Source organism: Ammospiza caudacuta, chromosome 9 (genome assembly GCF_027887145.1).
Source record: "Ammospiza caudacuta isolate bAmmCau1 chromosome 9, bAmmCau1.pri, whole genome shotgun sequence".
NCBI classification, from domain to species: Eukaryota; Metazoa; Chordata; class Aves; order Passeriformes; family Passerellidae; genus Ammospiza; species Ammospiza caudacuta.
In genome coordinates, this window is record NC_080601.1 from 11,699,307 (window position 1) to 11,713,682 (window position 14,376).

The 14,376-nt window shown below is 39.0% G+C and overlaps 1 protein-coding gene across 3 annotated transcripts in view; it reads right to left on the reverse strand.

Annotated features, from left to right (window-relative positions):
- Window positions 1-14,376, reverse strand: part of GRID1 (glutamate ionotropic receptor delta type subunit 1) — a 479,753-nt gene that overhangs the window by 35,356 nt on the left and 430,021 nt on the right. For all 3 annotated transcript variants that reach the window (XM_058810534.1, XM_058810532.1, XM_058810533.1), the window contains 3 exons: window positions 12,917-13,114; window positions 10,664-10,988; window positions 9,063-9,201 (listed from right to left, as the gene is read on the reverse strand). In XM_058810534.1, coding sequence (XP_058666517.1) covers window positions 9,063-9,201; window positions 10,664-10,988; window positions 12,917-13,114 — 662 coding nt within the window. The remainder of the gene's footprint in view (window positions 1-9,062; window positions 9,202-10,663; window positions 10,989-12,916; window positions 13,115-14,376) is intronic.

Genomic DNA, 14,376 nt, shown 5'->3' on the forward strand with positions numbered 1-14,376 from the left:
CAGCTCACATTCATAAGCTAAAAATCCTAATGAAGATTAATGATTAAGATCGAGAGGAAAGAAATTGCTTTCTTCCTTTTCCATTGCTGCTCTAAGTACTGATAATGCTACTGTTCTGTTTTGTGCTCAGATGACAAAGAGTAGCTTTTTAATTAAATTGAGCGGGCAACAGTTAAACTTGGCTTCTTGGTGCTGGCTTATGAAGCCTATACTTGGGGTTAGTGATACTTTGTACAATGACTGTTAGGATATCATTAAAGCCCATGAAATCCCAGTGTGGACAAAGGTCCTACACAACTCTTTATTAAGTTTTGATTTTTCAGGAGTCTTGCATGTCAGCAGTCTCACAGCTGGGGTGGAGGGGCTGGATGAATTCAGATCTCCCAAAGGTACAGTGTGTCTGAAAAACAGCTTCACACCCTTCCCTTACCACAGGGAGCACAGCAGAAGCCATCACTATTGACAGAAGGCAGAGAAGAAAACAGAGGGACTCTGAAGAGGCACCTTGATTGCTAGAGCATGTGCTGCATACTCCTGGGAAATCAAAACATGGGGCTCTTCATTAATACTGAAAGCACATACAGCATTCATCAGTTATTATTGATGTCTAAAGTGCATGCTCTACATATGCATATTTCAAAGTCTGCAGGCCTGTTTCTCATAGGACCCAGAGTGAGCACACAGTGTATGGTGCACTTCTCATCTCAAAATGATGTACAGGAAGGCAACCAGGAAGAGAGACCTCACCCTTTGTCCTCTCCTTCCCCTCACCCTGAACACAAGTCTCTCTAAATACTGAACCTCATACTAGAAAGCACCAAAAAAGCACATCAAAAACAACTGGCTGCTCATTATATTGAGATTAATTAGTTTATTGGGCAGCCTAATTATATACCTTGAAATATGAGCTTGGAAATTGCATTATTGCCATATGTAAGAAACACAGTATTTAACAACCACCCCATTCTGATTGATGGTTTTCTATTTTCTAGATAGACATGACTATTCATAAATCAATTAAATTAAATCAGTGGCACATTCTCTCAGGCTGGTTTTAATGGTTTAGAAGGCAAACAACTTCAATGTCTGTGATTACATTTCTTTTAAAGCTACAAAGTTTGTCAGTTGTATCAAAACAGCTTTTCTGAGGCAATGCCATTCTCTCCCTCATCTCCAGATGAGTCTGGAAATACTCCTGTATTATACTGTAAAGGAGCACATGTGCAGAAGAAGAGAACATTGCTCAGCAAGACAGATGAGCCCAGGAAATGGAAAGAAAACATGCAACCCTTCTCTTAGCAACACAGTGCTATTCCAGAAAAGCTTTTATTTCTCTCCAGAAAATATTTTGCAAAGTAAGAACTGAGAGTATAGCCCTCATGGTAATAAACAATGGTATCTTACTTCCCGAGGAAAATAAGTTCCTTTCTCCCCTAAACAACCATGATCTGCATTGATTAAAAATGTTTTGCTGGGTTGTTTTTGTTTTGGTTTGGTTTGTGGATTTGTTTTTACATCATCACGAATAGTTTCTAAATCTCCTTATAAAGATACTCAATTTTTAAAGCCTTTCTTTAAATGGCAAGTTTACAGATCCACTTCATGGCAAGATGGTCGATAAATATTTTAGACTGTATTGGAACAACTTTTTTTTTTTCAGTAGATGAAATATCATCCTATACATCAGTGAAGGTGCTAAGAGTGTCTGGTGTGAGAATGAACGTTCTTCTATCATGGAGACATTTATGAGGGGAGTGGCTATTTCAGATCTGATAGATTTAAATGGAAATGTCAAAGAGAAAAGCATCCAGATTAAAAGTGTTTGCAAGATGTTGGAGTTTAATATCCTGAGGCAGAATAAAAACCCAAACAAGATTAACAATGTAAAAATACTACATTTCAAAAGATCAGACTCAACAAACATCAAGAACTAGAGAAGAAAATCTCTTGGGGCGTTGCTTTAAAGGATAAAGGATACAGAAGGGCTGGCAATTCCTGAAAGATACCATATCAAAGACACAGATACAAACTACCACAACATGAGGAACTATTAAAGAAATTATAAGAAACTGCAAGAGCTCCTCCAGGACCTAGAAAACCAAAATAATTTAAATTTAAAAGAGTTGTGCAGCCATTGGACTAGCTAGCTGTACATACTATAAATGTATGGAAATTGGGCAAATGCATGAGATAAAAAGTATCAAGAAGCAAACATAAATCCTCCTCACAACACAAATAAATTCAGTTTGCATGATTTGTCACTGCAGAAAGCTATTTGCGTCAGCCCTTGACTGAAGTTCCAGTGTCCAGAGCAGGAGATGGGAAAATTACCTTTGCTGTTAGGTGGGTGAGAAAATCTAATGCTGAACAATCACGGCACAAACATCACAGAACCTTTGATCATATGGGAATGTTGGTGAGGAATTGTGCAAGGTGAGGAGACAGGGTTTTTACATGAACAAATGAAGCAGTTCTCAAAATATTTCAAGAGATTAGCAGAGTTGGAAGCCTATGCATGCCCTGTCTGGAGTGACAGTAATTAAAAAAATAGATACAACTTCTCCTTAAAAGTGAGGATAGTGACCTTCACTTTAATCTCATGGTTTTGCAGGAATGAGCTTACTGTGATTAAGTGTTTACTATTAGTAGTTTTGTGAATTCAATTTATTTGTTCTGGCTTCAGGAATGCTCTCAGAGAGGCCTTCAGGCAATTTGGAAAGCTATGCAGTAATATTCACTATGTTACCTTCTAACAGAACCTGCATAGCTTTTATAACAGGGCCCACTGTTACACTGATGGCCCTGACCAGAACAGATAAATGATATAAAATACACATTATTTTACAGGGGTTTTGGTTTGGTTTGGTTTGCAGGCAGCTGCTTCACTTCGCAATGTCATTAAGATATCTGCCTGAAAATGTGGAAAAAACCCCCCCACTGACCAACCACTTTAATGGTTGAGACACAGAATTATTTCCAAAAGAGAATTCTCTATGGAGTTTTTCTTCTTCCTCTGTTTTTGTCTTTAGAGATGATGGATTGAGCTGTTAGGAGTTGTCTGAAGCTTTAAGGCCCTTTCTGTTTGATTTGCTATAGTAATAATTATTTTGCTTTTTTAATATCCTGCTATATTAGATGCTATTATCAGTTCATATAGGACATTAAATCAGCTTCTTTAGAGAAAAAAAAAATAGAAATCTAAGTATCCTATTGAGCAAAAATCTTCTATTACTGTGTTACGTATTGTTTATCCCTTAGGAGTAACACAGAAAATACAACCTGACAAAATAAGTCATAGGTGCTATCCATGTAATAAAAAGAAACCTCATCCTACAACAAGGAAGGTGAAGTCAGGGGCCAGAGGGATTGAATGCATGCAGAAAGCAAACAGCTCCTCTGTGGACAGCAGGGGAATAACCTATATTAATGTGAGACAATCTGACCCAAAAGGTGACTCTGTCCGAGCCAAGGAGTACCAAATATCAGATTAAACCAATCCTTGTACATTTTGATGGGCTGTCCTGAGGGCTGCTACGCTTGTGAAATTTTTCTCCTTTCAAAGCAAAAGAAAAAAATAATAAAGATTTTATTACCTGCACAGATGGTAGATTTTGCTAATGTTATATCCAAACCATTTTCTTCTCTAAACTGTGCATGCATCTGAATTTTAATGCTTCAACCCACCTCAGCCACAGAACTTCTCAGTAACCAGAACAAATGAAGAGATGCTATGATATAGGTCTCTAAAAAGTCAAGCTGGAGAGGTGTGGAATCACAAATCTCTTGCTTTGCCATTGATCTCCAATCTAAACCACATTTTTTAATGGCAACTGGATAGATGGAATGCAAGCTTGATTTTCAGCTGTGCATTCTCATTTTTCTCAGAAAAATGTCCCTGGGAAATATTTGCACTTAGATGCTTGCCTGCTTGTTCAATTAGAGGAGTAATTAGGATCCATTTTAAACCACGTTTGAGTGGCATATGCCAGCATTCAGAAAGCTTTTCAAAAGGCTCCAGACTCTGTGGCTTTCCAGGCAGCACCCACTGGGCAGCACCATCAATAGGAGTGAAAAGACAAACAATGGGAGCTGGAGCACTGGCAGCAGCCCAGAGCCTTGTCCTAAACAGAGCCTGAAGGCAAATGCTGGCAAGCTCTGCCCCTGAGCACTGCAGCCCTGCTGCTCAGAGCTTTTCCCAGGAAATTTCACCCCTGTGCTCCAGAGAGGGAATGCTCTGGAAAGGAAAAAAAGTTTTTTGAGTTCTTGCATCTTTCTTATAGTCTTTCTTAGCCTTTATTTTTATGGAAGGACTTAATCTAGTTATTTAATGATTGAAGCTTTTTGTCACAGGCCTTTAATGATAATCACAGTAATTATTTTTTATCATGCTTATTCCTACATGCCTCCTGCCAACATGCCTGAGGTGCTGCACAGACACTGCAAAACACAGTACAAATTAAACATAACAAAAGAAAATCCAATGAAATATTTAAAAAGACACATCTGATATTAACAAGAGAAAGGCTGTTTTCAAACATGAGGAATTTCAAGACAAAATTGCTGTGAATACTGAGGGATTCTGGTGAGGTTCTTGCCACCAACCCTATCAAATCCACTTAACTACAGTGGATGAAATGTTTGTTCATTTCCCTCTGGCTGGCATATTCCAAGTACTTTTCTCATTTTATTATAAAATATTTTGAGATTGTTTCTGCTTTGTATGCAACCCAGAAAATATATCTTTTTTTGATACTTGCAGTGCTACTATAATATGGCCATCATCTTTAAAACAGCTAAACTGACAATATGCCATTTAAGAAAATATTACTACTGTGTTATACAGAAAGAGAAACAAGACAGAGAGGAAGCTAAACTTGCCAAGATCAAACAGAGCTTGTGGTAGAAAAAGAATTTGCACCCAACTCTTCCAAGTGCTGCCCTATCACCCCAAATAAGCTGCTTTAAATCTTCAGCTGTCATCAAAACACAAGAAATAGGGGAATTAAAATACAAAAAAGTAAATCTGAAATCATGAAACAGCAGCTGAGATCTTAAAGCAGATAAATTATGCATTTGTATGCAGTTCATGAATGCATATAGTATGGATGCCTCTCAAGGCATCCATAGCATGTACAAATTTAAAGATCAATTTGATAAAAAATTTAAACTCTTTTGCATTTGAAAATAGAGTACCTTTTTCATGTCCTATTTTTTTTGCATGATTCTTAGCCTCTTGTCAGACAAGCTCTCCTAAACCTGAATTTCAGAATATCTGTGCAGCTATTGAACTGCATGTAGTCTGCTTGTTAACAAGAAATGAAGCTGGAATGTAAGTCACTGCTAATTAAACTCATAATTACAAATGGAAGGTCAGACAGCAGATCCAAGAGCTGTTTGAAAATGTAATAAGACAAAAGAAAGAACAAACTCGCATGTAATAATTCTGCCTTACTTGGTAGACTGACCCATTAGAAGATTCCTCAGCTGCACACAGTACTGCAGGCAAATATTAGAATAGTAAATGCAAATCACTTGGGTTTAAACTTAAACAAGTTTGTCAAGGATTAGCACAGGTTCTAAACATTGCCTAGATTTCTTATTAAAAACAAAAATTGAGAATTGATTATTTATAAAGTTAGAATGTGGATCAGATTTTCCTAACCTGAGCGCCAAAATAGTTGCGATCAGTAGTTGCCTTCCCTTTTTCATATTGAACTAGAAAACATCTCTCTCCTTGCCCCTAAGGGGTCAGGAAATCTGCTTGATGTGTCACTGCCCTGCCTATGGATGTCCATACACACAGAAATCCCGAGATAACCATGACATTGCCTTTGTTCCCTGGCTGGGAGGTGGGACACAAAGAAGATGAGAAGTGCAGGAGGCAATTTAGACAAAGGGATTGAGAAGCAGCATTAAAAGAGCAATGGGGAGCAGAAGCACCAACCACTAGCAACTGAAAAATTGAGAGCAGCCAAGGGAGGTACACCAAATTTCTTGTCAGCTTTGAGCTCCTGAGGGGATAGAGGTTGTCATGTGGGTCTCAAACTCCATGTTTGGACCCACCCCACGACCACATGACAGCAGGATGAATGATGGGCACACAGGACACATGAGGAGCAAGGAAGCATGTGCTGTCACTCCAGACCAGAAAGGCAGTGTTTCTTCTTGTTAGCACACTTGAGATGAAGCCCTTGACATTCTGAGAAAACCCAAGAAGAAGAATAGTTTTTCTTTCCAAGTTAAGCACGTCTCTTACTTGGGATCTAGACACCTGGACAAAAAAATCCTGTTTGGGATTTACAAAGTAACTGTCAGGAAACAAATACAGGTGGCAGATCAAAGCTGCTTTCTGCCATTCCTCCTACATTGGATATTTCACCTTTCTGTGAGCCACAGGAAGCCTCTGAAACTCACAGCAGGGTGGAATAGCCTTGTGAGACTTGACAATGCCAGATATAAAAACCAAAAAACAGTAGTCCCTTATCAGCAGGCTTTCATCTGACACGATAACTCTAAAAGTCTGCCTTCCAACAGTTCAACTTCGCTTCAGTGAACGTCTCACCAAGCCCCTTCTAATAAATATTGTTTATGATTTCTATGACACACTTGTTTTGCAGTGAAATTGTGGAGGCAGTGATCACTGGGTTGATTGACACCTAGTTATTCAATCAAACATACTTCTATTTCACTAGTCACAGACCACACATGCCAAATTTGATAATGAAACAATTTCCATTAGGCATTTTAGAGAGGGCTTGGGAAGAAAAATCAGTCTTGTAAAGAAAATCTTAACTATGCTGCAGCTACTGCAGCATCATAATACTTATTTCTCTCCTGCTGACAATTTGGAGGCAGCAGCACTGAACAACAGAGGACTTCTCTATGGAGGGAGAGATAACAGCAGACATTTACTGAAAGGATGGGGGCTGTTTTCTCTTAACAATGGAAGTGTACACAGATAGATTTGGTAGTTCTCAGCTGGTGAGCAAATATTCAGCTCTAGCTCATTGTGGCTCTTTGGATGGGAAAAATTGATTTCACATAAGTATTCCTTTCTGGGTTCATGAAAGACAGAATGCAGGCAAGCTGAGTGGCAGAGTTAGGCAAAAACATTCACTGCACATCATATGATGTGAAGCCAGCTAGAATGGGGAGCTGAGGCCCAAGGCCACGATTAATTCATGAAAGGCAGTAATTTACTTTCTCAGAAAAAAAAAAAACTTGTTCTAAATCTGACAAATTATTTTATAAGCTGTTTTGCCTAAAGAATGGGGACATGAAAATCATAGCTCAGAGATGGATGAAGGTTCAACAGAAGCTTCCAGAAAAACTATTTCTTTACCCCACCTCCTCGGCCAAGGCACTTCAGGAATGATTTGGGAACCTAAACCACAGCATCCAGGACCACTTTTAACATCAGGCAATATGAAGTATCCACACTGGGGCTGACAACACCCACTAGAGATCCCTGCCCCTACAGCCAAGTAGGTGGAACACCGGCAGTGAAGCTTCTGGAAACTTCAATTTCTTTTGGCATTTACGTTCTGGCACCTGAAATACACTGCTGATGTTTTCTTACTTCTACATCCTCAGCTTGTATTAGGGGATGTGATAAAGGGACCTGGCAGCTACCATTCAGTACAGAAAGGCATTTAATTACTATTCTCCAGCTGCCATCTCTAGCAGTAGAAGGGTGCCTGAGTTCAATACTTGTGAAACGATTCTGAGCAGGTCCTTTACCCAAAAAACTTATCTCCTCAAGGTTCTTAGCAATGTCCTTTCATTTTAATAAGAAGGGGATTTAAAATCCCTTGTAAATGTTGTAACAGCTCATAGTCAAAGGCCTCCTCTAAAAATCCATAGTTCTGCTCTTAAACCTCTTTTTTTGCAGAGATTCCTCATGTAATTACACTGCAACTTTTGTCCTCCTCTGAACTTTGCTGAGTTTTGGAAAGTACTGATTAGACCAAACAGAAAATTTCTTCTGCAGTGAAAGAAATAGAACCTTCAGACATTTTTAAGAATATCATTAGGCAAGCTTACTGGATACCTATTTGTGTCTTGCTTTTCAAGAGCAATTTATTCACTGAGCTTAACCTTCTTTCCAGTACATCCAGTCATCATACGAGGATAGTTTTATTCTACATAGTTTCTCACGGTATTTCCAGAAATTATTTGGAGTACTTATTTGTGTTACTGTTAAGATCCATTTATTGTGGCCAAACTAACAGCAAGTGAATTTAAACCTAAGCCTATTAAGGTTTTGGCCTGGTATAATGATGATGATGTTGATGATTATGATATATCCACACAAAGCATTACATTATCTGCAAATGAACATTGGCAAGCTAAAAATTGGAAATTCTGTTGAACTCATATTAAGAAGAAATGGACCTATGTTCTTCTGTGCAGAAACCACAAGTGCCAGCCTCACCTCAGTGACAATTCTTCTGTTTCAGGAAGAGAACACAAACATTCAGTGTCTGTCTTCCCAATGCAATCCCAAATAAGAGTAGCAGCGTAACTGTGCCACCCTCTAACACCTGAAATCCTTGGCTCAGCACTTTCTAGAAGAGCCTGTGCTGCACTGCTACTGCTCCACTCCATTACTACTGCATCAAACATGAGATATAAGGCTCTAACCTTGTCAGCACTGAGTGTGAAATTTTAATGGCCCTCTCAGTACTTCACACCAGTGTGAGGGTGGAAATTTTGTCCACATTTTGTGAGAAAAAAATTGAAAAGCTTTGACCTTTAAATTTGCAGAAAAAACCCCCAAGTTACACACACACACAAATTGCAACCAAACAACCAGCAGGACATGAGAGACCTCTCTTCTGGAAAAATACAGAACTAAAGTGCCATTGTCCCCTCCATCAGAACTGCTTGAGGGCTGTTGGAGTGAAGATGAAGAGGGGGACAGGAGAGAAAAACAGCCACTGCAAATAAGCAGAGTATTTTATTAGAGAGTTATCTCCTTCTTGCAAGAATGAGCACTGAAATAGATAATACCTTCCTGTGAAATCCAGGTTTCCAGCTTCATGTTAAGAAGAGGCTCTTACCTTATGGGATTATCCATCCTTGATACTGTGAGAAATGCTGCTAAATTTGCTGTGTAGGAAGAGCACACAATAAGGGTGAAGAGCCACCAGCTTCCCATGACAATGCGCATCGCCACAGAATTGACAGTGGACTCACCCCCTACAAATAAACAGAGAAATGAGGGTCTCTCAGCAGCTTCCATTTGCAATCACCCTCTGTGTGCCCACGTATGTTGAACTTTCTTGAGTTCCTCTCTGCTTCCTCTCCAGTCTGCCCTTTCATGGTGGGAAAAGCACTGCTTCTGTTAAGGCTGATAATTCACAAGTATTTTTTCCAGTCTACCTCTTGCCTGAGACAGTGTTCTAGAAAATCATCTTTCAAAATATTTCCCTTGAGAATTATTGAGGATCAAATCTAAAGAACATGAAAAATGTTTTAAATAAAGTTGAATGGTGAAGCACAACTTATATGCAGGAATTAAATCATTACAGTGTTCAGATTACAGTAATATTCTGTTTTCAACTACCCTTTCAGAAATGCAACAAAACCCCCACAGAACTTCCTAATGGTTTGTGTGCTATCTTTGCTGTATTTAAATCTGCAAAGACTGAAGCATTAGTGTCATTACTTGTTACCCTTTACAAGATTTCAAATCATAAGATTTCTTTCTAGCAGTCTTCAAGTACAGTTATGCTTGAGTATCATTGGAGACTAAACCTCACCATAGAGCTGGTTCTACTTACTTCAGCATATGTTTGTGCTGATTATATTTTACTGCACTTAAACCCATCAAGGCTGTCACCTTAATGAGGTGAGGGACCAAGTTTCATAGCAATAGGATGGATTTTCCAGCTGAAGCTTTAGAAGCTTGCAACCACAATGAAAAAAATGTAGAAAAAAGGTAACTTTACCCATATTTCAGCATTCAATAACATCTGCCTTCCAAGAATACAACAAACATTCTAGATATGGCATAAAAACTGTGTGGGCAGATTTTGAAAACAATTAGTTACGAAATGACTTTTTTAATGGCAGCAGTCCTACTGAATTCAGTAGGATTTGTGCTATGCCTAGACATTCCTGAGTGTAAAGTTACACACTCAGTTCAATGAGCCAAGAGATGAACTATCTCACACGAGTTCAAAAACATATGTTTTTGAACAAAAATGTATTTCTAAGTCATACAAAATGTATTTCAAAGTCAAAATAAAATGTATTTTTAAGTCATACATTTTTTCATCAAAATGCCCTTTTTTCATCAAAATGCACTTCACTGCTCCAGTGGATACAGTAGGTTGCACAAGCTGACACATTTCTATTTCTATTTATACATTAAACAATTAAAAAGGTGCTAGTTTCAGGGCTGAAGAAGTGTTGCAATTCTGCACCAAGCAGCTCTGTAGTTTACTTCCAGTGTAACAATTTTCCCAAAGAGGAAAACCCTGTTAGTGGTTTTTCTAGACTTACTGAGAGACAGAAAAGGCACAAAAAAAGACATAAAGCCCCAAACTTGTCTACCTTTCCCTCTTTTGCTCATCTGGGCTAATAAAACATAATACCTGCCCATTCTGTTGACCTTACTGTGGGCAGGGCTGAGCCGCCCGTGGCTGCTGGTGAGTACCTTGCTGCACGAAGGCTCCGTACACGACCCAGATGGCGCTGTGCAGGGTGGAGGACACGGAGGGGCTGGGCTGCGCCGCGCCCTGCGCCCGCACCGCCTGGATGCGGTGCAGCACGAAGATCAGCACGCCCACGATGGGGATGGCCGCCGCAATGCAGGCCCACACCGCGAAGTCGAAAGGAGCGAAGAGGGAGAAGATGTTGATCTTCTCCTCGGGCTTCTTGATTAAGATGCCCACGGAATAGTCCATGTAGCGCTTGCTGAAGTCCACCACGCTCTCCCGCTCGGGTGTTATGGTGATGGCCGAGATGGCCAGGTCTGCTCTCTGCAAGACAAACGCAGCACGTCACATCGCTCCCTGCCACCTGGAGTTTGGTTGGCAGGAGCCTTAAGGAGAAGCTTTCTAAGAGCCAAGTGACTCCATGCTCCTCCTTCTATAACTTAAAACATTATATGCACTCATATAAATTCTCTAAAAATAAAAACAGAACCACTTTCACCATTTAAACATTAGTTAATTGCACTGTCCCAAAGAAGAGTAATGAAACATAACCCGTCAAGGTTCTCTTGAACGAGAAGCATGATCCTGACTCCTCTCTGGAGGAAGGGTAGCTTATTTAACCTTTATCCCTCATTTGTTTCCCAAAGAAGGCCTAAAACTCCAAACCATACTAACCCAGAGCAATGTAAGCAATAAAGAAAGAAACACCATTTATTTAGCTTGTGTATTTGTTAGCAGGGTAGGAAGAGCTAATGTTTGTTTTTCTCCCTGTAGAATTGCCAACTTTCCATATTCATGAAGAGATTTCATAGGACAACTGGAGAGAAGATTTTGTTTGTTTTTTAAAATGAATAAAGTGTTGGAAAAAGCTCATAACAGGAAAAATGCATAAAGGCAACTTTGCTCCTGAAACTGCGTTGGCTTCAATATTTAAAACAAGCTGGTTTTGCATGCAGGTAATCCTTAAAGAGTATGCACACTTGATGAAGGGTAAGATAGGAGTTAATAAATAAGATTCCCAAAGCTTCTGAAGAGCTTCAATTAGATTCTCAATATTTTCTGTCATAATAAAAAGAGGTCTCTTCAAAACAAAAAAAACCCAACAATATACATTCAGTTTTCTATCTCTAATTGTGTCGGGAAAGTAAAGCAAATATTAGATGAGGGAGGTTTGCTTTGAAACCCTTTGGAGTCTGTGGAACAAATGGTAGCAGAAATACCATTTAAAAATAGCATAATAGATATTTTATTGCTTCAAAGAAAGCAATTTCCAAAGAAATTTAACAGGAGTTCTTACCTTATTTTTAAATCCATTAAATTCAAACAATTTATGTCAATGCAAAATAAGTTGAAAATTCTTTATGCTCCCTAGCACCAACCAAGAACATCCCATTATCACACACATGTTTGCAATAGCTTTAATTGCTTCTATTTCTTCCTAAACATCTCCTTACAGATACTGAGCCACCTATTTACAAGATAATGAGAAAGCTTTCACTTTCAGCAATAACCTCCACTGAAGAAGAGTAACCTTTTCTACAAAAAGCAGCAACATGGAATATTAATTCCTTTGATTCTTCTTCTTGATTAACGCTTGTCCCACACGAGGTTGCAAGAACATGAACAAAATACACTCATTTCATTCTCAGGAAGATTCCAACCTACAAATTCTACCCATACACTTAAATGGATTTCAATTAACTTACTCCTAGATTTGCAATACTGTAATTAAGAAATTTGGTCCTGTCAGTTTTAAATGACTGAATAATCTTGAGACCAGTTTAAATTCTGATCCTCTGTTACTGAGGCTACTTTTCCTGTTTGGGAGTCAAACTCATTGTCATTGCTCATTGGTCTTTATTAAACATATCATCACAAAATGACAGAAAGTCCCATTTACAAACAACTTTCAAAGACAAAATGACACAAAATAAAACACTAGTAGTTAATATTTTAAGGAGAATACCTTACTTTTTCCTCTATTTTCTATAGTCACTCCCTCACACACACCAACATGACCTCTATTCTTATAGCAATGTAAACACAGATTTACACCAATAGAATCTATGTTGAGAGCAGCTGGAAGCAAATAAAACAAGAGACTCTCTAGTTCCTATCCTGCATACAGAGTCTTAAATTGTAGTTTATGTCACACTCAAACCATCCATAGCTCAGAAGCATTCTGCACTGCTGCCTTCATCCTAATTAATTCTCCTGCAATTTTTTTTAAATGCAGCTTCTTCTCTGTGTACCTTGTTAATGAGTTCTCCAATCATGCCATTCCAGGAGCTGTTTTGGAGCTGGTGTCCATACTTGCCATCAGGAGCTTGATATATCTCATACTTGAATCCCAGATTCTTGGCCAGTGCATCCAGGACATCGATGGAAAATCCTTTATATCGTTTTGGCTGCCCAAGGATGTTCTCTGCCACCATCACAAAAGGTTCTTCCTGAGAACAAAACAGCATCTTAAGTGACACTTGAAACAAGATTTTTAGTTTACTTCTCTGAATGAAAGGGTGTTATCTGAGTTAATTCTGGACAACTTGGCACAGATTTTGAGACACCCATAACTTTCTGAAGCAAAAATTGGGATACTGTGAAGATTCCCAACCAGACACCACTGCCTCAGCACTTGAGTCCTATCCATAGCCTTGGTTTCTCCATAGCTCATGAGAAGAAGCAGAGACTCCAGAATAAATTCAACCCCAGATTCAGAAAGCCATCTTTTATATACAAGACCTCATCTTTTATCCAGGACACATAATAAAACACAAACTAAAACCGCTGCAATTTTGTGAAAATTTAACATTTTGAGAACTCAAAGAATAACCTTCATGGGTACTGGTTTCTGGAGTATTTTAATTTAAGAAGTCTGTTTTGGGACCAAGGAAATGCAGCATTTTGTAACACGGTTTCTGCTGGTGTCCTGCTCTCCTGCAGATCCCAGGGATTTTGTTGGCACAGCCACTGCAGCTGGCTGCCTTGGTAGCCCGGCACTGTCACAGAAGGGATCTGCTCACCTCTCACACCAACTACAGCATAAATTGAGGAAAGCAAATTGGGGGCTGCAGGGAGTGCCTTCATGTACATATGTACTCTGAGGTACTGCCTATTTCTACCACATTTCAGAAAAAGCGAATTGAAAACAACAAAAAAAGCCATCATATCCTGCAATCTGTAGACTACAATATCTTAGCCAGGAATGCATTCAAGCCCTAATTTGCCCCTAATGTAGCACTTGGCCGACAGGAGCTCTCTACCACTCCAGAGTTTAACAGACAGTAGTCCCAAAAGCATAATGATTTTTTTGGAAAGATGACACCTTTCTAAAAGATATAGTTTATCTCAATGGGAATTTATGAGCTTGATGCAGGAAACACTTGATTAAATTTTACAGCCTGCAGCGTACAAGAGCCAAGATTAGATTATCATAATTGGCCCATCTGATCTTAAAATCCATGAAATGCTGAAAACTGCTTATCCAAGCTCAAGGATGGTATCTGGAATGTACCAGTGTGCACTCAGGCCGTATGCTGGTTCTACGCCTGACAGGAATTACAATGCAGAAAAACAGCATAAGCAAACAAACAAATGCTCTATATCACTGACAGTGCACAGCTTCACATAAAATAATAAAGGGCCATCATCTATCTTCCTTGTTATGTAACAGATCATCCAGAAATACAGAACTGAAAATGATAGGGGAAAA